The sequence below is a fragment of the Pan paniscus genome, chromosome 9 (genome assembly GCF_029289425.2).
Source record: "Pan paniscus chromosome 9, NHGRI_mPanPan1-v2.0_pri, whole genome shotgun sequence".
In the NCBI taxonomy this organism is placed as follows: domain Eukaryota; kingdom Metazoa; phylum Chordata; class Mammalia; order Primates; family Hominidae; genus Pan; species Pan paniscus.
Genome location: NC_073258.2, coordinates 10,428,619 through 10,455,967, shown reverse-complemented (window position 1 = coordinate 10,455,967; position 27,349 = coordinate 10,428,619). Strand labels below are relative to the sequence as shown.

Genomic DNA, 27,349 nt, shown 5'->3' with positions numbered 1-27,349 from the left:
GGAGGCCACAGTGCAGTAATAACTTCATCCCAACATCTGCCAACAAGTACCAGGTGTTCACCGGCTATGAGCCTACTTCACTGCTGCCTTGTAGGGCAATACTTGGTGGTAGTTGGGGGTGGGGGCGGCACTTGTGGTGTCACAAGGCTATAAGGGTCAGGACTGGAGTAGGAAAGTCCAGGGTGGGGAGAAGCTTGGCCACTGTGGACCCCCAATCTCACTCCTGCGCTCCCGGCCTTTCCCCAGGCACTCGGGGGCGGGACACTCACCTGCAGTGGGAGGCTCTGTGCAGTCGCGGCTGCTCCCCTTCCTTACCCCAGGGGGTCTCTCTCTGTCCAGCTGCTGCCCCTCCAGCCCCTTCCCGAGCAGGAAACTCCCAGAGCTAGGCAGGGGGATGGGACCGAACTGGCCCAAGGACACGCCGCCAGACAGATGACACCCCGCGGAAGGCGAGGTGGCCCGAGGGGGGCGGGGGAGTAACCCTGCACCGGGACCCAGGGCCCGAGCAGAGGCCAGACTGGAATCGACCCCTGCCCTGCGAGACTGGCCCTGTGGCCCCCAAGCTGTTCCAGGACACGCCGTGGGCCTGCGCCAGCCTCCCTACCCCAGCTCCTGTCCCCTCGCAGGTGCGGCCACTGCCAGCAGATCACGCATGGCCGGCTCGGACTGGTCCCTGGGCTCTCCAGTTACACTAAAAGTGAGACCAAGGAAGATGGTATCGAGGCGGCGCAGGCTCATCCAACATTGATGCGGCCCCGGATTGCCCCACAGCCCCTCACCTCACGGCAGACCGAGGTCCCCGCTCTCAACTCCCATGGGTTGGGCCTGGCAGGGAGGGAAGGGTCCTCTACCCCACCACAGCTCACTGCCCAGGGTCACACAGGGTCTCTTCGGCTCAGCGACCTAAGCGGAACTCTAGGCACAGGGGCACCTGCTTAATCCTTGAGGGCTTTTAGGGCTTTTAGAGCTCACCAGCCTCCCAGAAACTGCCCAGGCAAGGTGCCAGTGAAAGCAGGCCTGTGGCCCCCCATTACGTGTAATCTTGGGCCCAGGAAAGGGCCAGTGTACCTGACCTCCTTCCACTTCCCAATCCTACCTCTTGACCCCACCAAATGCAGGGCAAAAGAGAGGATCCCCCCAGTCCCACCCCGTTCACACAGTCAATTCCACCATACATACCTGCTTCCACAGAAGTACACACAACTGGGACACATCCACATGGCTGCCCTTGGTGGCAGGCACACCCCTGTGCACACACCCCACCCAGATACACTCTTACTGATGCACACACTCAGATGCGCACACAGATGCCTTCTCTCAGAGCCCAACCCGTCAATGCCTCTGTTCTCTGAACACTTGGTGATGGAGAGGACGAAATAACACCCAAAATGTCAGACTGTGGAAAGAGGGGCCGGTGTCAGGAGACAGTGTCCTTTCGGGACACTGTGGTGTTCCTGGCATGGTATTTAGTTGGTCTGCAGTGTCTAAGGGGGCATGGAGGCAGGGCCAGGCTGGGATTGAATCTTTGTAGAGGAACGTGACCTTGCAAAGAGATAATCCCAGGCTGCTGTTATCCTGGTGCCAGCCCTCCCTGACTCCAAAGCCTCCCCAGATCCAGGGACCGCTTCCCCCGGACCTCAGCTCTGTGCTCCTCGTTCCGACACTAGGGTCCCATCTGCTGGCACAGTTCTCTAGCATTGTTCACCTGCAGAAATCTGCCTCTCCCCAGGGCAAAAGCATGGACAGGCTGTTCCCTAAGGCCTGCTGACTTCTGAACCCCACTCCCCAACACACATACATATCTAGGGTTGTCTTTGTTCATATTCATATCAGAAGACCAGGACACCTGCCCGAGACTGCAGAGGAACACACACCCGAGCCCAGAGATCTAACTGCTGCACCTTCAGGACAAACTACATGGCTTAGGATAGACAGCAAAGGTGTGAATCTCCCCCAAGCACATGCTGGGCCAGAATCTCCCAGCTGAGACTCAGGCTCAGGATTTTCCAGAGTGAAGGCAGTAAGTATCAACAGATACCCATGAGCCCCTACTTGGCAACTGTTCTCCAGACTGTAGGCATAGCTGGAGCTTCCTTCCACTTTTGGTCACAGATACAATGTCCCTGCCCAAGGTCTTTTTGCATTTGTTGGACTGCATCCAGTGACCCTATCTGGAAAACCACAGTGCCTGATGACGTCAAACTTCAGCGCGGGCAAGTCCTAAGGGATCTGAAAAGTCCATGCCCCACCTCCATACCTGACTCCCCTCTCCACCATAAATCACCCTGAGCCCCAGTTACACCAGCTGGATGGGAAACAGACCACCCCCCACTCACTGCCCTCTAACGCCATTCCTCATCGACCCTCTGTACACTGCCCTCATTTGCCCCATCCAGTCCAGCTGTCTTGGTACTGTACTGCTATAAATCCATCAAAAGAGAAGCAGCTGCACTCAAAAAGTTCTAGAACAAAGCAGAGCCTCCAGCCCCCTGCCTCTGGTAGCCACCCGACTCCTCTGGCCAGCAACCCCTAAGCTGGCACTGCCACGGCCAGGACCTCCAATCCCAGCTGTCCTGTTCTCATCCCTCCACCCTGGCCTTTCCCATCACAGACACCGAGGCCATAGGTCATATACTCACAGAATGTCAGAACTAGAGAGTGCTCAGACAGGCTGGGTGTGGTGGCTCATACCTGTAATCCCAGCACTTTGGGAGGCTGAGGCGGGCAGACCACCTGAGGTCAGGAGTTTGAGACCAGCCTGACCAAATTGGTGAAAACTCGTCTCTACCAAAAATACAAAAATTAGCCAGGCATTGTGGTGGGCACCTGTCATCCCAGCTACTCAGGAAGCTGAGGCAGGAGAATTACCTGAACCTGAGAGGCAGAGGTTGCAGTGAGCCGAGGTCGCACCACTGCACTCCAGCCTGGGAGAAAGAGCGAGACTCTGTCTCAAAAAAAAAAAAAAAAAAAAAAAAAAAAAAAAAAAAAAGAAAGAAAGAAAAAGAAAAGAACCTGAGGGCCCAAACTTTAAAAGTGGAAGAAGCACATATTTTGTTAAGTTCTCCTGGAAAGGTAAAGTAAGCTTAGTACGAAAGGCTACTTTTACAATAAGAATTTGGCTACTTCTTCAACTCAACAAAAACCTAACTGTGCAGAGAATATCACCAGCAACTGCATGCTTTGTTTGGGAACCCGGGGCCAGAAAAAAGCCACAAGAAGATATGTTGCAGAAGAGACCAGCGTGGGCCAGAATCCACCGTTGGTCACAGATATAGTGTAAAACAAGAGTCAAGAGTCCAGAAATAAACCCATACATTTATGGCTAATTTGGGGGTTTGTTTTTTGTTTTGTTTTGTTTTTGTTTCTTGAGACAGGTCTCGGTCTGTTGCCCAGGCTGGAATGCAGTGGTGTGATCACGGTTCACTGCAACCTCAACCTTCCAGGCTCAGGTGATCTTCTCACCTCAGCCTCCCAAGCAGCTGGTACTATAGGCATGTGCCACAACGCCCAGCTAATTAAAAAATAAATTTTATGGAGACAGGGTCTCACTACGTTGTCCAGGCTGGTCTCAAACTCCTAGACTCAAGCAATCCTCCTACCCGAGCCTCCCAAAATGCTGGGATTACAGGCATGAGCCACTGTGCCCGACTCACCAATTGATTTTTGACCAGGGTGCCAAGTCCATTCAGTGAGAGAAAAAGTAGAAACAAATAGTGCTGAGACAACTGGATTTTCATTCATGCAAAATAATGAAATTGGACCACAACTCATACCATATACAGAAATTAACTCAAAATGGATCACTGACATAGATACAAGCTCTAAAACTACAAAACACTGAAGAAAACAGGTAAATCTTCATGGTCCTGGATTTGGCAATGGATTCTTAGATATGACACTACAAGCATAACCAAAAGAAAAAAGACAAATTGCACTTCATCAAAATTAAAGCTTGTGCTTCAAAGGACCTTATCAAGAAAGTGAGAAGACAACAATGGGGAAAAACATTTGCAAATCATACATCTGAAAAGAATTTAATATTGAAAATATGTAAAGAACTCCTATAACTCAACAACAAAAAGACAAATAACCTAATTAAAAATGATAAGAACTTAGACATTTCTCTAAGACATAAATGGTCAGATAAGCACAAGAAATAATACTAATCATTTGTCATTGAGGAAATGCAAATCAAAACCATGATAAGATACCACTTCCTAGACTATACGAGGATGGCTATAATAATAATTATAATAACAACCCAGAAATTAACAGGTTATTGGTGAGAAGGTGAAGAAATGGGAACCCTTGTACATTGCCGGTGGAAATGTAAAATGGTGCAGTCTTTATAGAAAACAGTTTCACGGTTTCTCAAAAAGCTAAAGATAGAATTATCATTACCAAACAGCAATTCTACTCCTAGGTTTATACTACCCAAAAGAATCTAAGACGGACTCAAATAGACATGCGCGCACCAATGTTCACTGGAGCATTTTCACAATAGCCAAAAGGTAGAAACAATCCAAGTGTCCGTCAACAGATGAATGTATAAACAAAATGCTGGCTGTGCACAGTGGCTCACGCCTGTAATCCCAGCACTTGGGGAGGCTGAGATGGGCAGATCACTTGAGGTCAGGAGTTCAGGACCAGCCTGGCCAACATGGAGAAACCCCATCTCTACTAAAAATACAAAAAATAGCCAGGCGTTGTGGTGGGCACCTGTAATCCCAGCTACTCGGGAGGCTGAGGCAGGAGAATTGCTTGAACCCGAGAGGCAGAGGTTGCAGTGAGCTGAGGTCGCGCCACTGCCCTCCAGCCTGGGAGACAGAGCAAGACTCCATCTCAAAAATAAATAAATAAATAAAATTTAAATTTAAAAAATTTTAAAAATAAACAAAATGTGGTTTACGCAAACAATGGAATTATTCAGCCAAAAAATATATGCTACAACATAAATGAATCTTGAAAACATTATGCTAAGCAAAATAAGCCAGAAACAAAAGGAAAAATACTGTATGATTTCATTATACGAAATATCTAAAATAGGCAATTTATAGAGACACAAAGTAGATTAGAGGTTACCAGGGGCCAGGAAGGCGATGAATTAGAAATTATTTCTTACTGGGTAGAGAGTTTCAGTTTAGGATAATAAAAAGGCTCTGAAAATAGATCGTGGTGATGGTTGCACAATACTGTGAATGTAACTGATGCCACGGACTTGTATACTTAGAAATCATTGAAATAGCTCATTTTATGTCATACATATTTTACCACAATTAAAAATCCCGATACATGCTATACACTAGAAATGAAAAATCAGAAACTGAATTTTATAAACCCTTTTATAATATCATTGAAAAATATGCAGAATTTAGGGATACATCTTACAAAAGAGGTTAAAGACCTATACACTGAAAGCTACAAATATGACTGAGAGAAATTAGGATGATCTAAATCAACAGATATAAATATATATATACCATGTTCATGAATTGGAAGGCCCGATGTTACTAAGATGTAACTCTCCCCAAATTGATCTATAAAGTCAACAAAATCCCAATCAAAATTCCAGCAGGTTTTTTGGGGGGATGGGGGTTAGAACTTGAAAAACTTATTGTTAAATTAATGTGAAATTGAAAAGGCCCTAGAATAGTCAAAACAACTTTGTAAAAGAAAGACAAGGCTGAAAGTCCTGAACTGCCAGATTTCAATACTTATAAGTATTTTTTGTTATTGGCATCAATAAAGACACATAGATCAAGATAACAGAGTAGAGAGTATAAACTTACAAACAATAATCAACTGATTTTCCATAAAGGTACAAAGGCAATTTAGCAGAAAAAAGAAAGGTTTTTTTCAGTGAATGCTGCTGGAACAGTTAGATACCCATTTTTTTTTAATGAATCTCATACCATATGCAAAAAGTTAACTCAAAATGTAGCAAAGATCTAAATTTAAAATGTAAAATTAGAAAATTCCTAGGAAAACCTTTGTCACCGCAAAGTAGGCAATGATTTCTTAGATACAACATCAGAAGAACAATCTATAAAAAAACTGATAAACTGGATTTCATCAAAAGCAAAAACTTCTCTTGAAAATACATAAGAAAATGAAAAGAAAGCCACAGACTTGGAGAAAATATTCCAAGTCATATATCTGATAAAGGAGATGCGTCCACAGTACACAAAGAACTCTCAAAACTCAAAAAGAAAAAAACCCAACTTTAAGATGGGGAAATATTTTAACAGAAACTTCTCCAAAGAAGAGATATGGATAGCAAATAAGCACATGAAAAGATGCTCGACATCATTAGTCATCAAGGAAACGCAAAATGAAACCACAATGGCATACCACTGCATAACTGTTAGAATGCTTAAATGAAAAAGACTGGCTGTGCCAACTGTCACAAAAACGCAGAGGAATTGGAACTCTCATACAGTGCTCATGAGAATATAAAATGGTCCAACCACTTTGGAAAAGTTGGGCAGTTTCTTAAAAGATTAAATGTAGACCTATTATATGATTCAGCCATTCCACTGCTTTGCTAGGTATTTGCCTAAGAGAAACAAAAGTATACGTCCATACAAAGACTTGTACATGAATATTCACAAAAGCTTTACTTGTAATAGCCAAAAAGTGGAAACATCAACAGGTGATGGGATAAACAAACTGTGATATATCCATGAATACTACTCAGCAATAAAAGGAAATGCTCTACTAATTCATGCAACAGTATTGAAGAATATCACAATAATTACACTGTCTGAAAACAGCCAAACAATAAAAGGTTCATACTGATTATTCCATTTATACAAAACTCTAGGAAATGAATCGGATCAGTGGTTCCCTGAGGATGGGTGGAGTGGGTGCGGGGAGTTGGGAGAAGAGCAGGAAGGAAGTTTTACAAAGAGGCAGAGGACACACAGGTTTCCATGCTGTTCCCAAACACACTAGGCACACTCCTACCTCAGGACGTTGTCACTTGCTGCTCCTTTCCATGGAACATTCTTCCCATTAACTACATGACTCATTCCCTCGCCTCTTTCAGCTCTCGGATGAAATACCCCCTCCTCAGAGTTTCCCTGACCACACTATATGACACAGCACACACACCACCCCCAGCATGCCCATGCTGTCAGACTCTCTCCTCCAGACTCTGCTTTTTCTTCTTTGCACTTTATCATATTATATAAGCCTCTTAGCACTGATACATTAAATATATTTGTCCATATCTCCCCCAACTAGATGGTAAGAACTACGAGACCACAGACTTTGTTTCATTCTGTCTCCACTGCCTAAAATGTTGCCTGGCATTTAGAAGGTGTTCAGTAAATGCATATTGAGTGAATGGACCCACCTTAAGACGTAGCTACCATTATTATCGTCTATTTGTTGATGGAGGTTAAGTCACTTGTCTAAAGCCATATAAGCAATAATTTAAGGACCTGGGCTGCAAAGCCAGGTCACTTTGACCCCAAAATCCAAGTTCTGCGCAGTGATGCTACTTTGTCTCAGAGTCTGAGAGGTCACACTCACACACACAAACATAATTGTAAAACAATGCAGTCAGTGACTGCCTGTGGAAAAAGAAATCAATTCACTCCTCCTGGAGGACAATCTGACAGTAGCCAACATTGGAAACTAACAATCCTTCTTCAGGAGTTTGTTTTAATTGAATAATCAAACATGAGGGGAGAATGTCATACATACAAGATGTTCAACACAAAATTACTTATAATAGCAAAGAACTGGGAAGAACAACAAAGTCCCCACAAGGGAGTGATTGAAGTAGAGTGGAAATGACGTGGAGTCAGGACGTGACAGAAGATGATGCCTGACGTGATCAATTTTTCTCCAAGGAGCAGGAGGCAGGGCCATTTACATAACACATGGGGTGCAGAGAAGGGTCAAGCAGAGAGGGGTCTTGAGAGTGCGGAAGGTTTGGAAGGGCTGTTGTGGGCAATGGGAGTGAAGTTCATCAGGGAGAAGCAGAAAGACTGAGAGATGGCGTTGGTGGCCCGGCTGAAGATGAAGACCATGAAAGTGGTGACATCCTGCACAGGCATGTCATTTTTGTTGTAGGATTCTAGTGTTATAAGAAGAAAGGGGATAGAGATTTTAACATTGATCCACGCCGGGCTAGAGTCGTGCTGAGCATACGTGAGGGAATAAAAAGTGCTGGAGTGAGTGACTGAAATAATCTACCATGTAATACAAGCTGGGAAGAGAAGAGAGGCCGGGAAAAGGCTGGTAGGCCATGAAGGCAGACACCTTCGTGTTATGGCAGGAGTAATGTATAAGGAACATGCCTGAGGTCAGAGAGCTGGCAATTCGTGTGTATGAGATTAGAAGTGAAGCAATTCCAGCTGTCATCATCTAGGAATTTATCCTGTGAATAACTGAAGGGAAGTGTCTAGAATGGGAAGGTCCAGAAATTGGGAGTGAAGAGTGCTAGTTTGGTCACTGATATGGGCACTGAAGCCTTTGAGGATAACGACTGAAGCTTGAGTGGAGACAAAATGGTTAATGGGGTGCCAAGCTGTGGAAAAAAATGGACTTCATGATACCTACTTTGTGCCAGTCATTTTACAAAGATCTTTTCCTTTTATCTTCATCACAATCAGTGGTATAGATAAGGAGACTTGGAGAGTTCAAGGTCAATGTCCAAGTTTTGAGGAGTCCATTTGGCTTGTGGATGCTGACTAGAGAATACAATTATCAGTGAAGGGTCTGATTTTAAACCTATTGCGTTAAAGCTGTTGGCTGAATATCCAGATGGAGACGTCTACAGGCATTTAGAGATGTGGGACTAAGTCTTGGCAAAAAGGCTGGAGTTGAAGATACAGATTTCTGTGTTAGAAGCACTGCGTTGATAACGGAGACCAGGGTGTAGCCTGAGAATAGAATGGAACAGAGTGAACTGGAAAAGAGGAGCACTTTGGCATGTGCTCAGATGTGGACAGTGGGGACCTAAGAGGAGCCAGAAATTGTAAAAATGTAGGCATCATATTTTGGTAGATTGGAAAAATGGCCATAGATTTTCAGCTCCTGCCTCCAAGAGGTAAGGCCTGTTTCCCCACCCCTGAAATGTGGGCTGGCATTTTGACTTACTTTGACTAATACAAGGCAGCAGAGTGATGTGCAAGTTCTAAACCTAGGCCTCAAGAGACCCTGCAGCTTCTGCTGTCTCACTGGAATCCCTTCCACCACCATGTGTGCAAACCTGAGTGAGACTGCTGCAAGATGAGAAGGCACGTGGAGAGAGGGCCCAGCTGCTCTAGCCTTCCCAGCCGGAGCACCAGATATGTGAGCAAGCCCAACCCAGAAAAGCTGAGCCTGGCCCAGACCACAAAACTGCCCAGCTAAGCCCAGCCCAAATTGCTGATCCACAGAATCTTGTGCTAACTCAAACAGTTGTTTTGTTGTTGTTGTTGTTTTGTTTTTGTTTGTGTGTTTTTTGTTTTGTTTTGTTTTGTTTTTGAGACACAGTCTTGCTCTGTCGGCCAGGCTGGAGTGCAGTGGCACGATCTCCACTGCACTGACTGCAACCTCCGTCTCCCGGGTTCAAGCAATTCTCCTGCCTCAGCCTCCCGAGTAGCTAGGATTACAGGTATGTGCCACCACACCTGGCTAATTTTTGTATTTTTAGTACAGACAGGGTTTCACCATGTTGGCCAGGCTGGTTTCGAACTCCTGACTTCAGGTAATCTGCCTGCCTTGGCCTCATAAAGTGCTGGGATTACAGGCCTGAGCCACCGCGCCTGGCCAAAACAGTTGTTATTTTAAGTCACTAAATTTAGGAGTCACTTGTTAACATGGCAATAGATAACTGACATGCACATGGCCCAGAAGCAAGGCAGACAACAGCTTACATAAACACACGGAGGAGAGGTCAACTTGGGTGAGGACTTGAAGGAAAGGTGTTTGCCAGGTTCAAAGATGTGATGGGGGCAGCAACCAGAGAACAGTGCTGGAAAGTGAAACTTAACTATTAACAATGGTTCCTTATAGAGTTAGGATGGGAATGAGGTCAGCAGAACACAGATTTTCACTTCTAATACTATGTACCCAATGTATGTGTTGCTTGTGTAATGGTTTTAACAGCTTGATGAGTATTGTGTAATTTTCGAATAATTCAATATTTATGTCTTAAAAAACAAGTACTGATGAGAACATAGAGGTGGTGTGGACTAGTGATTGTGGAGAGTAGACAAACCAGCTGCAGCACAATCAACTGTGAAGTTTTAAACAAACATTGAGCCCAGGTCCTACCCCTGGATATTCTGATTCAGTTAGTTTGGTCAAGGGCCAGGTGAGTTGTTTTCTTCACATAGCTCCCCAGGTATTGAGATTGTCAGGGTGAGAAGAAAAGAGTTCTGAAGACAGAAACCCAGTAAATGTCTTTATGTAGGGGTCTGAAAGCAGAAAAATAATTTTCTTTTTTCTTTTTTTTGAGACGGAGTCTCGCTCTGTTGCCCAGGCTAGAGTCCAGTGGCGTGATCTCGGCTCACTGCAAGCTCCACCTGCCGGGTTCACGCCATTCTCCTGTATCAGCCTCCTGAGTAGCTGGGACTACAGGCGCCCGACACCACGCCCAGCTAATTTTTTTGTATTTTTATTAGAGACGGGGTTTCACCGTGTTAGCCAGGAGGATCTCGATCTCCTGACCTCGTGATCTGCTTGCCTCAGCCTCCCAAAGTGTTGGGATTACAGGCGTGAGCCACCACGCCTGGCCAAGATTTTCAAACCAAGCTTCTGTGGAAGACTAGAGTTCCAGAAACGTTTACAATATGCATTAATAAAACAGCAATTTATACCACTTGTTGCATGATTACTAAGTCCCAGGCAGTATGATAGGCCCTTTATATTTATTACCTCATTTATTTATTTTTATTTTTTGAGACAGAGTCTAGCTCTGTCGTCCAGGCTGGAGTGCAGTGACACAATCTCGGCTCACTGCAAGCTCCGCCTCCCCGGCTCAAGCAATCCTCCAGCCTCAGCCTCCCAAGTAGCTGGGATTACAGGCGTGCACCTCCGTGCCCAGCTAATGGTTTTTGTTTTTTGTTTTTTGTATTTGTAGTACAGACGGGGCTTCACCATGTTGGCCAGGCTGGTCTCAAACTCCTGATCTCAAGTGATCTGCCCACCTCAGCTTCCCAAAGTACTGGGATTACAGGTGTGAGCCACTGCGCCAGGCCTATTACCTCATTTAATACTCACAACACTTCCCCAAGAAACTGTGGCCCAGGGAGAAGTAATTTGTCCAAAGTTAGCTAGGTGGAGTCAGGATTTGAATGCAGGTTATCTAATTCCAAAGTCTTTCTGCTTTTATAGGTTTGCTTTTGCAGGGAAAAATTATTTACTATATGGAATTAGCTCAACTTTAAGTTTTTCTCCCAGAATACGTCACTGCTTATTTCTAATATAATCTAGACTGTGAGCTCATCTCCCGGAGGAAATTCTGTCTTTTTATCGCCTTATTTCCAGGGCCCAGGATATAGTTCGCACTCACTACATGTTTGTTGAATAAATGAATGAATGTGTGAATTTGGGATCCGAACCAAAGTTTGTAGGTTTTGTTATTTTAAGTTTAATACTCCAATAATAGAGTTCTTCTCCGTGGAGAGCACCACTTTTCAAAAAGGCAGGTGCACTGGAATCATGAGGTGGACAGGAGATTTGCTGGGGCTGTGCAAGGAAGGGCTGATGAAGAAACAGAATTAACCAATTCAGACGATATATTTCCCCAAAGAAGGCAATGAAAGGAAAAAAACAGACGTGGATCAGTTGCGCCCATCTTGAGGAGGTAAACAAGACACAGGTGAATAAGTTTACAAGCTGAAGAGAGATCACCAGTAAAGAGGCGAAGGTGCAGATGGAGGAGACAGATGGGATTAATACGGGGCGAGACTCAGGGAAGGTGAGGAGGGGTCCTAGGCAAACTAGCCTTAGGCAGGAGGGACACCTGTTCCTCTGAATCTAGGCAAACAAGGGCTGTCGAAGATGCAGGGAGGTTTTTGGCAGAGTTAAGGGAAGGAGAGCACAGGAAGCAGGACTTCACGGAGATGAGAGCAGCCCAGTAAATGAAGTTTGTCTTCCAGCCCTCACCATCTAGGGTCACATGGGTCAGGAAATTTAACTCCAGAATTCTGCAGATGGACATGGGGTTACGAAACTTCAAAACAACAAACAAACTACTATCTACTATCATCATGGTTTCATTTTAAATACAGGGGTGGCATTTAACACACCAACAAAAGGTAGAACAGGCATAACCTAGGAATAAACGTACTCGGCTTTATGACCAACTCACTCCGTTCTTATTTTTTTCATTTCGCCACGGAGGATGACTCCTTCCCCCAGGACGAGTGCGTGGGGAGCGCAGCTCCAAACCGCCCACGCCGGCAGCCGCTCGCCATCCCCGCGGGGCGGGCGCGGAGCCTGGCAACACGAGAGCGCCGCTCCTGCGCCCAGTCAGCCGGCCCAGGCTGCCATCTCGCCCCGCGGAACAGGCGGCGACTCGCGGGTCCCCGGCAGCCAGCGGGACAGTCCGCCCGGGGCCAGCCTCGGTCCCTGCGGAGGGCCGGCGGGGCGCAGACGCCGGCCGGCGCATCCCAGAGCCGAAGGCGCCCCCTCCTCGCCCCGCCCGCCAGGGGCCCACCCCGGCCCCTGCCCCGCCCCTCCCGGCGCCCCCTCCGCGCCCTTTCTCGGGGTCCCCCGGCGGAGCGACCCTGGCGGGGCAGCTGGGGTGGGGGCAGAGGTGCCAGCTCGCTAGTCCCAGTGGCCGCGTGCCCTCCTCCGACAGCTCTGCCCCGTGGGTGTGGGGACACTACCCTCGCTTGAGCTCCGCTGCGCCGTACCCGAGGCTCTGGGTCCCGGATGCCAGAGGGTCCGGGTGCCCAAGCCCACCCTGGGGGTCGGGCGCTCGCGCCAGTCCTAGCCCCCGGAGGCCCGCTTCTCCCGCAGGAGATCGAGGGTCAGCAGGCGCTCACGCAGGGCCACCCTTCGGGCGCCCTACCTGTCATAGCTCCAGCGGCTGTAAGACAGGGTCCGGTGGCTGCTGACTCCCTCCATCGCCGCCTCCGGCTCCGCTCGGGGCTCCGCGGGCGGCGGCGGCGGCGGCGGCGGCGCTGGGCTTGGGGCTGGCTCGCAGGCTGCGGGCCCGGCCGAGGCGCGGGCGGAGGACTGTACCATTCGCCCCCCGGGGGGTGACCCCCTCCGGCTCTGCCAATGGCGGGGACGCGCGACTGCGGGGACCCGGGCCCGTGAGGCCCCCTCCCCCTCGCTCGGGTCCCGCGGGGGCGCGGCTGCGGCAGCCTGGGCGCTTATTTATTTATTTGCGAGGTGTGCTCCGCGTCGCCATGACAACCGCTCCATCTTTTCCGGCGTCACCAGGGCACCGCTGCTTTCAAACCTTCCCGGGACAGGGGTTGCTAAGAGGCTGCTCCGGCTCCTGCTTGCTTGGGAGTCCCGGATCCGCTGTCGCCACTCGGGGCCCTTCTGCGGAGGCGCCCTCCTTTCCGGCGTGGGAGTCTTCAGCCAACCTCCCACAATCAAGCTCCCCCCTTCTCAGGAATGGAAATAGCCATCCCCCAATTTCCTAGATTCCCGCCGTCTCCCCGTCCCTTCTTCCCCAGGGTGGAAGTCTTGAAACCACCGTCCCCTCCTCTCTTCAAACTGCCTCTCTCCTTACTGAGAATGGAAATCCACTACTCCCTCCCTCTCTCCCGGGTGGATTCCCTCGGCCCTGCTATCTGGTCTATTACGGCCCTCTTGGGTTCCGAAGACCAAGCTCTGTAAACACTCCCATTTCTAGGCCACCTTGTTCTGTTTATGTCCCTTGTGCTTTCTCTTCATTACTACTAAAAATCCTTTGGAAAAAGTCCAACTGTCTTGGCTCAGCCAGGGAAGAGCTTGTGACAGTGACCCAGGGAAGGCTATGGCGAGAAAGCCCGCCTGGGTGGGGCGGGGTGGGGAGGGGTGGGGCAGGGAGAGCCAGCTCGCGCCTTCCCATCCCCCACCCTAGGCTGATGGCTTTAGGGATTTACAGGTATAATCTTCTTGCCGAGGTCACAAGAGCCTAAGAAGGACCTTTCGGGCAGTTGCTGTGGGGTGGCTGGCTAACTTCACGCCAGGGTCAGGGTGGGGTGGAGGTGCCAGGAGGCTGGAGCGCGAGGAGGGGGAGGTAGGGTTTGCGCTACGCTAATCCAAGGATCCTGACAACTCCTGTGAACTAGAGCTAACCCTATGGGTTACAGAGGTTGCAACTGGCAGCGCACCTGCTGCATCCAGCCCACAATCACAGGGAAAAAATGCTTTTCATTGAATAAATGGACAACACTTAAAAATTGGGAGATTTAATAGATCTAGCTTTTTATCCTCTCTTGAAAACTAAGAATGTCTGCCAGTGCTGGGCCTGTCTTCAGCGTGGCAGGCATAGAGCGCAGTAGTGGCTGTACTCTGCACCGGGAGCAGGGAATATGTTGTTCTATAAGCCTCTGGCCCTAGCTGGCCAGCTTTTCTCTTACATGACTTGCTTGGTCCTTATAGCTTTTAAGTTTACCATTTCTGTGCAATACAGCCATCTCTATAACCACTGAAGTACCCAACTTGCTCATAGAGCTACCCAAATGCATCATTAACCAATATTTACCAAGGGCCAGGTACTGAGCAAAATGCTTTATGTACCAGGTAGACACTGTTACTGTCTCTCGTGGAGTTTACAGACTGGTGTGCAAGGACTGACTCCCCCAAAAAGCCAGTATTCCTGAACCACATCTTGCTAGTGAGGCTCTTGGCACACCCATGACCTCAGCAGTAGTGGATTGGAACTCCAGAATCAACTTGTTGCAACTGTTTGAACACAGTTATTTCATTGTTTAGGGGTAGGGGTCAGAGGTGAGCTTCCCCCTCTGGAGAATGTGTGGGAGTTTGTGGGGTCTCCCACAGAAACTGCAGGACCAGAGGCTACTGCTCCTGACCCATATGTCATAAGACAAGTCCTAAGGATGTCCCTTCTCCAAAGGACTGGCTACCCCATCCCAATCCATGCTGGCTCAGAACCAGCAGTCACAGAGGCCTCCTGAGGCTGACATTTAGGCACTGGCTGCCAGCCCCCTGCAGCCTGCCTTGGTGAGGCCACTGTAGCTACAAAAGCCAGTAAACCTGCTATTGGCTCTTATAGACCCCGCTTCCGAATCCTGATACCCTCTAGAAGTACAAACAAGAAGCCCAAGCCCAGGTGTCCTGAACCAAGGCTGAAAGCTGTAGAGAAGCTACACCCCAGACATCCTTAGGAGAACTCTGGGCTAAGCAGATGGAGAAGCCCAACGAAGCTGTAGAGGTAGGACCTTTTGACCCTTATCAATGCCAGGAGCGGTGCATCAGCAATCTGTAGGAGGAGGACATTTGGCAATATGAAAGCATGGCCACAAAATCTTTCCATTCCTCTCGTTGAGAAACAAGATCTATGTTACCTCCCCTTTAATCTGGATGCTATGTAACTTCTGAGGTTGAGTAATGAAAGGCCCTTCAACATCCCCTGTTCACTGGACCCCTGAGCTGACATGTTAGAAGTCTGACTACTGTGATGCTGCCATGCTGTGAGAAAGCCCAAGCTACAAGGAAAGGTCATATGTGGGTGCTTCAATTGACAGTCCCAGCTGAGCCCAGCCTTCAAGTCCCCACAGCCAGGCACCAGACATAGGACTGAAGAAGCCTTCAGATGATTACAGCCCCTAGCCCTTTAAGTCATCCCCAACTGCTTGAGCCTTCCAGCTGAGCCCTAGACATCACAAAGGAGAGACAAGTCATCCTTGCTCTGCCCTGACCTGACCCAGAGAATCTGTGAACACTGTGAAACGGTTGTTGTTTTACACCGTAGATAACCAGGCAGGCAGAATTCATCTCCGAGGAACTGGTTCTTTTTCCTTGAAAGCTGATTCATGGCCCTTTGGTTATGGCAGGAAGGGTCCCAGTTCATCTGCAGAGAAGAGCTGCAAAAAGGAAACTGGATTGCTCTGCACAGAGGAGCAATAGGAATTCAGGAGTTGTCTTCTTGTAGCTAAATGATGAGTTGTAGGGGTAAGATTGGAACTGGGAGAAGAGAGGATACAGGAGAAAAGCTTGAGTAAAAAGAAGGTGAAATGGTAGAAAGCTGGACTCTAAGAAGGAAAGTAACTGGTGAGAAATTCTGATGGATGGCCAAGGAACTCGAGGAATGGAGATGTCTCATGTTCTATTTTAAGTTGGTTCCTGCTCCTTGGTGCTGCTCTATTACCTCCAAACTTTCAGAAAAAGTCTGGTATGTATATACCACCACCTCCTATGAATGATGCTTAGGGAATGCAGAAGGTGGGGCACTGTCCACAGTGGGACGCTTTGTAGGATAAAGCATAGTGGGAGGATGGCAACCCTGGCAGCTTGTTGGAGACTGAGAAGTTAGGAGCAGGAATGCACATGCAGAGGAGACCAGGAGGGCATGCCCCTTCCCAAGAATCCCTGGGCATGTCAGTGAGCATACTAGACTTCCCCAGATGAAAGGTGACAGACTAGAGATAGTCTATCTGGATTTTAAAGGAAATTGTAACCTTAGAAGGCTGGAAGCTTCAGACTGTGAAGACGTGTGGCCAGTGGTCCTGGAACTAGGGGTCTGGCTACTCTGCAGTAAGCAAACAAGCAATGAAGAAACCCAAAACCAGGACCTAGGACCAAGGGCTCACCATGGCAAAATGGGGAACAGGGACCTGGGAGTGTATGTCCTCGGAGAATAAAACCTGGAAGGAAAAATCCCTTGTTGCAGCAGAGATGGAGAGTTATAAAGAGAAACCACTTCCCAGGCTAAAACATGGTCCATTATCTCCAGAGTAAAACTCTGGAAAAAAAATTCTGCTAGCTAGAACCAATGTGCTCCTAAGACCCACCCTTTCCCTTTAGTTTCCATTCCCACTGCCACCACATTTTACCCCAAGCAGCAATGGTTTCCCTTTAACATTCTGTGTTTAACATTCCCATTAGCACAATCCCTGTGTTCCTCTACTGCAGCTAGGAAGCACTAGCTTCATTAATTTTAGAGGAAAGATTCAGGAAAATAAAGAGTTATCACATGCAATGTATAAATGCAGGGCCCGGGACCCTGCACCATTCCACTGGCCATCTGCAGATATCTATACTCTGATTCCAAAGGGTGGACTTGCTACCGGATTTCTTTCCTAGACATCCTGACAATGCCCAAAGTCAAGCGGTGAAGAAGCTCATTTCTGTTCTGAGAGAGGGGCTTCATGTCCAGATGACTAGCACCTTGAATAACCTCACCAACCGATGGTCCGTCCCTACTCTCACACTCACAGAGAGTGGCTTCATCTTCAGAAGCCCAGCTGAATAACCACATTGCAATCAAATCACTCCTGCTATGGACTGAATGTTTGTGTCTCCTCCGGATTGATATGTTGAAACCTAAATCCCAAAGCGATGGTATTAGGAGGTGGGGCCTGTGGGAGGTGATTAGGTCATGAGGGTGGAAATGGGATTAGTCCCCTTTATAAAAGAGGCCTGAGAATCCCCTTCCACCAAGTGAGGATACAGTGAGAAGATCGACATCTATGAACCAGGAAGCAGGCCTTCACCAGACACTGAATGGTGCTGGCACCTTGATCTTGGACTTCCCAGCCTCTACACTGTGAGAAGTCAATTTCTGGTTTTTTGAGTTTTTTGTTGTTGTTGAGACAGAGTTTCGCCCTTGTCACCCAGGCTGGAGTGCAATGGCGCGATCTCAGTTCATTGCAACCTCCACCTCCTGGGTTCAAGCAATTCTCCTGTCTCAGCCTCCCAAGTAGCTGGGATTACAGATGCCCGCCACCACGCCCAGCTAATTTTTGTATTATTAGTAGAGACAGGGTTTCACCATGTTGGCCAGGCTGGTCTCGAACTCCTGAGCTCAGGTGATCCACCTGCCTTGGCCTCCCAAAGTGCTAGGATTACAGCCGTTTCTGTTGTTTTTAAGCCAACCAGTTTATGGTATTTTTGTTATAGCAGCCTAACTAGACTAAGACAACCCCCACTCCTATCTCTGCCTGCCAAACACACAGTGGCAGGAGATTCTTCACATAGAGCACCCTCTCAGCCCTTCTGTGAGTCCTCAAGTCTTTCTGCAAGTGAAGAAAGGAGTACAGATAGGGATCTGAGAAGTTCTGAGAAGTGACAGGTAACTTTTCTTAACATCCCTCACTCTGCTGCCAGAGGAAGGAGCAGGCCTTCATATATCGTAGATAGGTATGTAGCACCACACTCGATAGCTGCAGCTCTCCGTGAATGGTGGAGATGCCTGCTGTGGGCTATTTGGAAGTCTGAGCAAGGGGCGGGGGGAGCTGGAAGCTGCGTGGACAAAGATAGTCATCAGTGTGAATGTTCAGCCATTTGTTCCCAAGGTGGGGCGGGGTGGGGGAAGCTCTTAAAATTCATGGTAGAATCAACCATTTTTGAAAGCCATAGATTTTAAGGACAATCGCAAGAGTGGGACTGTTTATGCAGTGAAAAGGTTGATTGAGTATCAGGAGTTAAGGTTCTGGCATTTAAAAAATTTGGAAAAAGATTTACTTATATGCTTTTTGTTGTTGTTGTTCTGTGTTTTTTTTTTTTCCTACTGTAGACAGAAGAGACAGAAACTATAAACTATAATTTGGTTTCAATTCAGGTCACTAAATGCCATTTCTGGCATCCCTGAACTTGTGAATGACCAATGATCATATGGTCATGTGAGTTACTATCATCTCTAACCTGTGTACAAGTGCCACAGCATGAATTAGGTATGTTATTTAAATTTATTATTAATATTTGAATATTTGCTCTCAAATATAGGCAAACTTTTTTTTTTTTTTGAGATGGAGTTTTGCTCTTGTTTCCCAGGCTGGAGTGCGATGGTGCAATCTCTGCTCACCACAACCTCTGCCTCCCAGGTTCAAGCGATTCTCCTGCCTCAGCCTCCCGAGTAGGTGGAATTACAGGCATGCACCACCACCCCTGGCTAATTTTGTATTTTCAGTAGAGATGGGATTTCTCCATGTTGGTCAGGCTGGTCTTGAACTCCTGACCTCAGGTGATCCGCCTGCCTTGGCCTCCCAAAGTGCTGGGATTACAGGCGTGAGCCACCATGCCAGGCCAGGCAAGCATATTTTAGGTAGAATTTGGAGGAAAAAAAATGCCTTTTGTGCTTTGTAAGTTGAAATTCTACCATATCTATTTATAGTTGCATGACTGTATGCTGCAGTCTGTACAATTGTGTTTTTAATTTAATGTATTTTAAGAATTTTCAAACAGTTAAATCTGAAAATAGATGGGCAGTTAATTCAAGTAAGTATTAAGAGAGAGTTACCCAGGTAACTTTAGAAAGAACATCACATTCTTTCTGAAGCCACAAATATTTATAATGATGTAAATAATAAAAGGCAGCAAATAGGAAGAGCTGGGATAATAGAAGACCCAGGGAAGTCAGTGGGAATCCCTGAATGGAGCCAGAGGTGGGCCAGTCAACCAATGCTAATGGTCCTGAAGGCAGGGCCCTCACAGTGTTCCATTTCCTTAGCTTGGTGTCAGAAAATGCCATAGAAAGTTCTGGGCTCCCCATGAGGCCCATTAAAGGGCTAAGAGGACAGATGGACCCAAATGGGCTTCAATGTTTGGGTGAGGAAGATGCAAAGCACATGAGCCAGGTGAGTAGAGAGATGACGCCGGGATGGCAAGCATGAGTAGAGGTAATGGCATGCCAACGAGGACCAGGTGAGACAAGGTAGTTCTTATGGAGAAGATGATCAGGGATCAGATACTTTCCTTTCTCTAGGTAGCAGGATGACACAGAAATGCCTCTTTATCAGGAGTTTAGGAAATGAAGTGTCAGGGGTCCCCCAAACCATCCCTAGGTTTGATGATTCACTAGGAGGACTCGCAGGGCTCAGCACAGAATTGTGTTCATGACTGTGATTTATTATGGTGAAAGGATTCTGTGTCAGTGTCTCCAAGATCCAGCTCAGGCTCCATGATTCACTAGAATAACTCATAGGTCTCAGAAGCGGCTGTTATACTCACCATTATCTCTTATTACAGTGAAAGGATACAGAGTAAAGTCAGCAAAGAAGAAAGGCTTTGGATCAAAGCCAGGAGAAACCACAGGCTTCCAAGTGAACCCTCCCGGTGGAGTTGCATGAGGACTCACTTCATTCTCCCAGCAACAGTGTGTGACAACACATGGTGTCCAAAGCTCTTAATGAGGAGTCAGTCATGGAGACATGCAAAGCCTGTGTAACTGGCCTCAGCTGCCCCAATAACTCCCTCTCCCCCCACCCCCAGAGCAAAACTAAGAGTTCATCATAAGTCATTTTATTAGGATAAACTTATTGGGTCAAACTGATATAGCCTCTCCCAAGGCCCCAGGGATACAAAAACATTCATCAGTCAGAATATTCCAAGGGCCCCCAAAACTCAAGCATCTGCACCTCTTCTCCAAGGACTGCCTTCACACAGCTGGAACCACTTTGCTCACCTTTAAAAAGAGCCATAGGTACCTAGGATCTGCCTCCACGCTGGGATGGCCCTTGCCTAAGCCTGACAGGTGCAGGAGTGAAAGAGTGAGGCAACCTTGCCTTGTGTGTAGACAACGTTGAGGTGTAGCTTGTACTCCAGGGTTTCCCTGTAGGATAGTGTTAACTCTAACCTCTATGAGACTTTGCCTGAAATCACTCTCTTGCTTGACTTCCTTTTTTTTCTTGTCCTCCTACACCCACTCCTTTACTGGTCTCCCTAGCAGCATTTCAGTGATGTGCTGACACTGGCTAGTTCCAAAAGCTGATTGTTAGCAACTCTTCCCAACTCCATATTCAGAGATATCCTGTTGGTAGCTTTAAACTGGTCATGGTGGAAGTACTCACTATAGAGTATTTGTGGAAATTGTTGAATGCTTGATTTATTTATCAAGCTTATTTATTTTCTTTCCATAAAGCCAGTTGTTACTCATTTACTATCACACCACTGGGCACTTCCTTAATAAATCACTTGAATATGAATGTTTGTTTCAGTGTCTACTTCTGCAAACCCAACCTAAGAAAGAAACTACCTTGGCAGTTTTTTGAGAGTCAGGAGGCTCAGAGACGTAGGTTGAAATATATTTATTATATGAGGCCAGATGATCCACTATTTATTTGATTTCTAAGTGGACTAAGGCAAGAAAGGCACCTTCAATGGACTGAAGCTGAGGTGCCGGCTGCTCTGACTCTTGGGCTTGATGACCTGCAAGTCCAATAGTGCCAGACGTATCTGTGTTAGATAAGAGCCCTGTGCTGAGTCTCTGGAAGGTCATGTGGAGCTTTTAGGTTTGGAGCTGGACCCTGCCTTCTGCAGCAGAGAACTACTCATATTTGCAAAGAGAGAGCTTATAGTGTGCTCCTGGGCCCTAATAGAGCTTGAATACCTGATGTGGGACATCAAGACACTATGTGACTAGATCTGCACATAGTAATCTGGGACACCAGTCATAAATTCACCCAGGCATGAACTGGGTGTTTTATGTTTACCAGTTCACCAGTCAGAAACTAGCAATTCATTGTATGATTGTATGATGACAATGATTTGGTGTTGGATCCAGACAGGTGCCGAAGGCACAAGTAAAGTATATGAAGACACGATTCAAACTCTGTCATCTATCCCTGTTGCTCCAACCTCCTTCCTGTGGGAGTGTCCCATACCACCACTGCTGTAGGAGGAAAAACTCTGAGCCTGATGTATGGAGGGGTTGGCTGGATACGGTGGTGTGAAACAAAAATGAATTCCAGCTGTACCACACACCCACTCAGGAGAGGTTCTTAAGCTGAGTGGAGAGGGGACATCCCCCTGGGGGAAGAGACTTGGGCAGTACACTTGGCCATCCACTTGGTATGTAGGGAGGCACGGCCTGAGGCAATAGTACACATGGACTTCTAGGCACTGGAGAACAACTCGCTTGGGAGGTCACAGGCCTGTACGAAGCAAGACTGGAATATTGGAGAAGGAGGTATAGGGGAGATGCAAGTGGATGGACTAATGGGAGTGGGACAAGACTGTGCAGAGCTTTATGCCTCCTGTCAATGCCCATCAGAGAGCATCGGCTGTGCAGGGGGCACTCAATGAGCAGGTAGGAAGAAGGATTTGTCTGGTGAATATCAGTCAGTTTCAATTCTCAACCAACTAAGAGCTTGGGCCCATGAATGCAGCGGGAACAAGGCAGAGATGAAAGCTCTGTACAGGCCCAACCACAGGGACTCCCTCTTACCAAGGCTTATTTACCTGCCACTGCTGCTGAATGCAGCAGAGAGACTGGATCCTGGTTATGGTGTCATTCCTTGATGGGACTGCCCCAGCACTTGGTGATAAGTTAATGACATCAGATTCCTTCCATCCTGAGGGGGCAGCAGTTTGTCCTTATTGACAAAGAAAAGATGGACACCTTTTCTGATTTATCTTCCTTTCTTGTTGTGCTTCACTAGTGGTTTATAGAGTGTCTAATTTTTTTTTTTTTTTTTTTTTTTTTTAGACGGAGTCTCACTCTGTCGCCCAGGCTGAAGTGCGGTGGCACCGTCTCGGCTCACTGCAAGCTCCGCCTCCCGGGTTCACGCCATTCTCCTGCCTCAGCCTCCTGAGTAGCTGGGACTACAGGCGCCCGCCACCACGCCCAGCTAATTTTTTGTATTTTTAGTAAAGACGGGGTTTCACCGTGTTAGCCAGGATGGTCTCGATCTCCCGACCTCGTGATTCACCCGCCTCGGCCTCCGAAAGTGCTGGGATTACAGGCGTGAGCCACCGCGCCCAGCTATAGAGTATCTAATTTATCGGCATGGGATCCTGCATAATGAAGTCTCAGCTCAAGTGTCTATTTTATGATAAAGGATCATGAAAATGGTCTTGTAAAAAAAATGAGTCTTCTAATATATTGGATTATTTGTAAACAAGGGGTAGAAAGTGGGAGTGGCTTATTAAAGCCCAGGGAAGGAGCTAGCTTTGGGATGACACCCTGTGGGTTGGGTCACTGTCCTCCAAGTTGTAGTATATGCACTAAACTATCAGATGATATACAGTGCTGTGTTGGAACACACAGGGCCAGAGTAACCAACAGGTAGAAATAGTACTGGGCCCTTTCATCATCACCCCAGCCAGCTCCTTGCAGAAACTGTGCTTCCCATTTCTGCAGCAGGCTTCATTGCAACAGAGGTCCTGATTGTCAGGGAGAAATCTTCCACTGGTTAACATGAGAAGTTTTCCATTGACTCTATTGCTGGGTCACTTTGGGCTCCTCCTGCGAGTGGACCATCAGATAAGAAAAGTTACCATATTGGAGCTGGCAATCAACCCCCATTCTGAGAAGCTAAAGTGGCCGTTGCATAATGAGGCAGGGAGGATTCATCTGAAACTTGGTCGCTGGAGTGTCTTTTGGTGCCTTCATGCTGAGTGATAATGGTGCATAGCCAACCACAGCCAACAAAGTAGGGTAGTGGCAAGACAGTCAAGGGCCCAGGCCCTCAGGGAGAGCAGCCCAGACCAACTTTAGTGTTGACCAGGCATGAAAGAAATCTGGAATTGGTGGGTTGGAGGGGGAGCGGGGAGATGATGAATATTAATTGTGGCTGAGGACCAGCTGCCACAGGGGACTATAGTTTATTCCACTAATTCTACTCTTGAAAGTCCCTTTTCTTTTTTTAAGAGCTTGCATACTCGTAAAGAGTCCACACTCTAAAAGAGTCAGTAATAGCGTGGACTTGCTGTGGGGGAGGAGCAGATCTGAGCAGTGTAAGGGGGGTACCCTCTCTAACACTGGGGGTGCCTCCTTGATTTCAGCACTGTGGCAGTGGACAGCCCCACACGCAGGGCTCACATCGCACCTCAATCTCTCTTAATTAGCTAGGGAAGGATGCAGCCCTGCTGTAGTTGTAGCCTCTAAATATGAGGAAGTTAGCCAGCCTCCTAGGAGAATTCTTCAGCCAGTGGGGTAACTGGCTAAATTCCCCAGCCTTCCAGTCTCTCAGTGGGAGAATTCTGAGGGGTATGTCACATGGCTCCTTGGAGGTTCCTCAGTGGGACTGAGTCCCTGTTGCTGCAGAAATAACCAGCTTGATACCTTCAGTTGCATTAAGTTCTTCCCATCCTAGTCTCCATTTGCTTTTACTTCTAAGATCATATTATGGGTTAGTTTTGTCCTCCTTAAAAGATATGTTGAAGTCCTGGCTGGGCGCGATGGCTCATGCCTATAATCCCAGCACTTTGGGAGGCTGAGGCGGGCGGATCACCTGAGGTTGGGAGTTTGAGACCAGCCTGACCAACATGGAGAAACCCCATCCCTACTAAAAACACAAGAAATTAGCCGGGCATGGTGACACATGCCTGTAATCCCAGCTACTCAGGAGGCTGAGCCAGGAGAATCGCTTGAACCCAGGAGGCAGAGGTTGTGGTGAGCTGAGATTGTGCCATTGCACTCCAGCCTGGGCAACAAGAGTGAAACTCCATCTCAAAAAAAAAATAGATAAAATAATAAAAAAAAAGGCTTTGGGGGCAGTATCAAAGACCGTTCCTTGATCTCAGACTTCTAGCCTCCAAGACTGAAAAAATAGATTTCTGTTGTCTTAAGCCACCAAATTTATGATACAACAGCCCCCTCTTATTCATGGTTTTATCCATGGTTTTGCTTTCTGCAGTTTCAGTTACATGCAGTACAGTACAGTTATTTTGAGAGGCGGTGGGGGGGGGGAGAAAGAGAGACACTACATCCACATAACTTGTATTACAGTATATTGTTATAATTGTTCTGTTTTATATTAGTTATTGTTGTTAATGTCTTACTGTGCCTAATTTATAAATTAAACTTTATCATAGGTATGTATGTTTAGGAAAAAACACAGTATATATAGAGTTCGATACCATCCATGGCTTCAGGTATCCACTGGGGGTCTTGGAATGTATCCCGCATGGATAAGGGTGAACTGTTGTACTTATTATGGTAACCACAGGAATCAAATGCAGATCACCTCACACGTAAACTATTTCTCCCCAAGTCTTTGCCACATGTTCTGTTGCAAGGGGACCCAAACTATGTCCTCCCTCCAGCTGAATTTTTATATCTAAATCTGGGGCTCCCATTCTCAGCTAACCATTACCTCTGTCTATCCCTTGCACTTCCAATCAACAAAGCAATTTTACTGGGACCATTGGACAGGATCCTATCTTGTACCTCTCACTTCTCTAACCTCCAGAATTTGGCAAGAGTCCCTCACTTTCCTGTCCAGAACTCTAGTACCATGTGGAAAGTCCAGGTTCTCTTATAAGCATCACCCTTTCCCTGGAAGGAAAGCTCCAGGAACCTCATTTTGGTTGTCAGGTCCTGAGCTAGGGTTTCTCCTGGGCAACAGCAGCTCCAGAATTTCTGTATAGAGGGGTTTGCAGATTATAATCTGATTGGAAGGGGAGTGGGCCATAGATTTACTTGAAACTGTGTTATCAAACCAAGTTTAGAAATATTATGTGTTTATTTGGAGTGATTTTGGGGGTGGGGATAGAGGAAGATGGTTTGGTTTCATCACTCTGTGGCTCAAAGGTGGCCAAGGGAAACAGCTCCAAAAGCTTTGGTCACTTTTTTGGCACCATCCTGGCCTCTCCAAAGCAGAAGGTGCTTTCTCTGGGCAGGCCCTCAGAAAACAGCTCAGGAACTAAGTGAATGCCACTGGCAACCTTTGGCCTTTAAGTGGTGTAAGGGTGTCCTCTAGTGGCCATGATTCAGAAAGCCTCTGGCATAGAGCAATGCTCCTGAGACTGGTGGCCTGTTATAGTTGGGACCAACATTGTGGGACAGAGACCATTATAAAATTGATGACCATCATCATGGGACAAAACTTAAGCAAAGTACTGGAAGACCCTAATGAGACAGAAAATAACTTCACAGGACTGACAGACAAGACGGATCAGACAAACTATCATGGGACAAACATCTAATTCACAGCTTAGATCATCGCCATAGGCAACTGCTTGCCTTCTGGGAGACATCGCTGGTGATAAGGGGGATAAGGGGGACAAACAAATGGAATTTTGTCAGCTTGCAAGTACTTGCATTACTGAGTATGCATGGATTCCTAGACTTTGCAATGAGAAGCAAGTCAGTGCTGGCAATTAGATTTTTATCTTAAACAACCTGGGTTCTCTTTGAACACTCCTGGAAATGCTGACTATATCTAGTATGTGGGGAAAATGCTAATTTCTTCATCAGATATGCTCAGAACCTGAAGTCACAGTTATAGGCTGCACCAAGTAAACTTTCAGTAAGAACTGATTCCTCGAGGTTCTAAGGAGAGTGGAGTGAAGCTTGTTGGGGTTGAGTCTGGCTGTTGTTGGCAGCTCTGTGGGTGCTGGGAGGGGAAATGGTCTCTCTATCTGGGATGGGTGGGGCAGAACCAGGTAAGACACCAGTGCCCTGCTGAAGCCCTTGCCTCATTACACTGTCCTGTGTCAGGGCAGGGAAGACTCAGTTTACCTGTTCAATCCTTCTTGCCAGAGCAAGAATCCAGCAAGACCCCCACACTTGCTTCCCTTCATGGGTCCAAAGATCTCTGTGGGCCACATTCTTCCCAGCTTTATAGCTTTCTGGTCCTTGCTAGAAACCCTCTGTACTGGCCTCCCAGGACTCTCCTGACCCACGAGACTCTAAATAATTCTCTCTCTTAGGATTCCAGCAGAGGTCAAGGCCTCACTTGCCTTCAAGCAGCCCACAGGCTCAGGAGTGGCCATAGATTGTGGGTGGGAAAAAGGAAGTGCGATCAGGTTCCCACGTCCCTAGAATCTCGTTTACTCTTCAAAAGTTAATTTGATTGAGTTCATTTTCATGAGGGCTCTGGCTTGGGCAATGGAGGAGTTGGGGAGGTTCATGGTATGGGCCTTGGAGGGCAAAAAGTGGGATAATATTGTCTCTGGTCCCTTCTCAGTTTCCCATGCCCTCCGTCCGTAGTGTCTGAATCCTGTGGAAAGGGGGCATGAAGAGCCACAGGTGCATTTTCCTGATGGTCTCCTTCAAACCCACAAGTTGAGCAGCACGACATGGGCTTCCCAGGTCACAACGTATGACACAGAGCAGGGAAGAGAGATTGACCTAAAGAAGCAGAAACTCAGACATTTATGTCTGCACACAGTTGTCGACCATGGAAGATATCTATTAGCACAAAATCAGAAAGAACCCATATGCCTAACACTAAAAAATCATTTAAGTAAATCATAGTTTACCCGTATAACAGGAACCTATAAAACTATTTAAAATAAGGTTTTTGAAGATTTAATGACCTGGATAATAATCATT

General features: G+C 47.2%; 1 protein-coding gene across 2 annotated transcripts in view; it reads right to left on the bottom strand.

Moving 5' to 3' along the window:
• TUB (TUB bipartite transcription factor) overlaps positions 1–13,601 on the bottom strand; it is an 87,437-nt gene extending 73,836 nt beyond the window's left edge. The window contains exon 1 of one of the 2 annotated variants that reach the window (XM_034932080.3): positions 13,019–13,601. In XM_034932080.3, the coding sequence (XP_034787971.1) occupies positions 13,019–13,194 (176 nt within the window). In that variant the 5' untranslated portion in view covers positions 13,195–13,601. The remainder of the gene's footprint in view (positions 1–13,018) is intronic. The other variant, XM_003818121.5, reaches the window with a different exon arrangement.
• Positions 13,602–27,349: the final 13,748 nt, after the last annotated feature.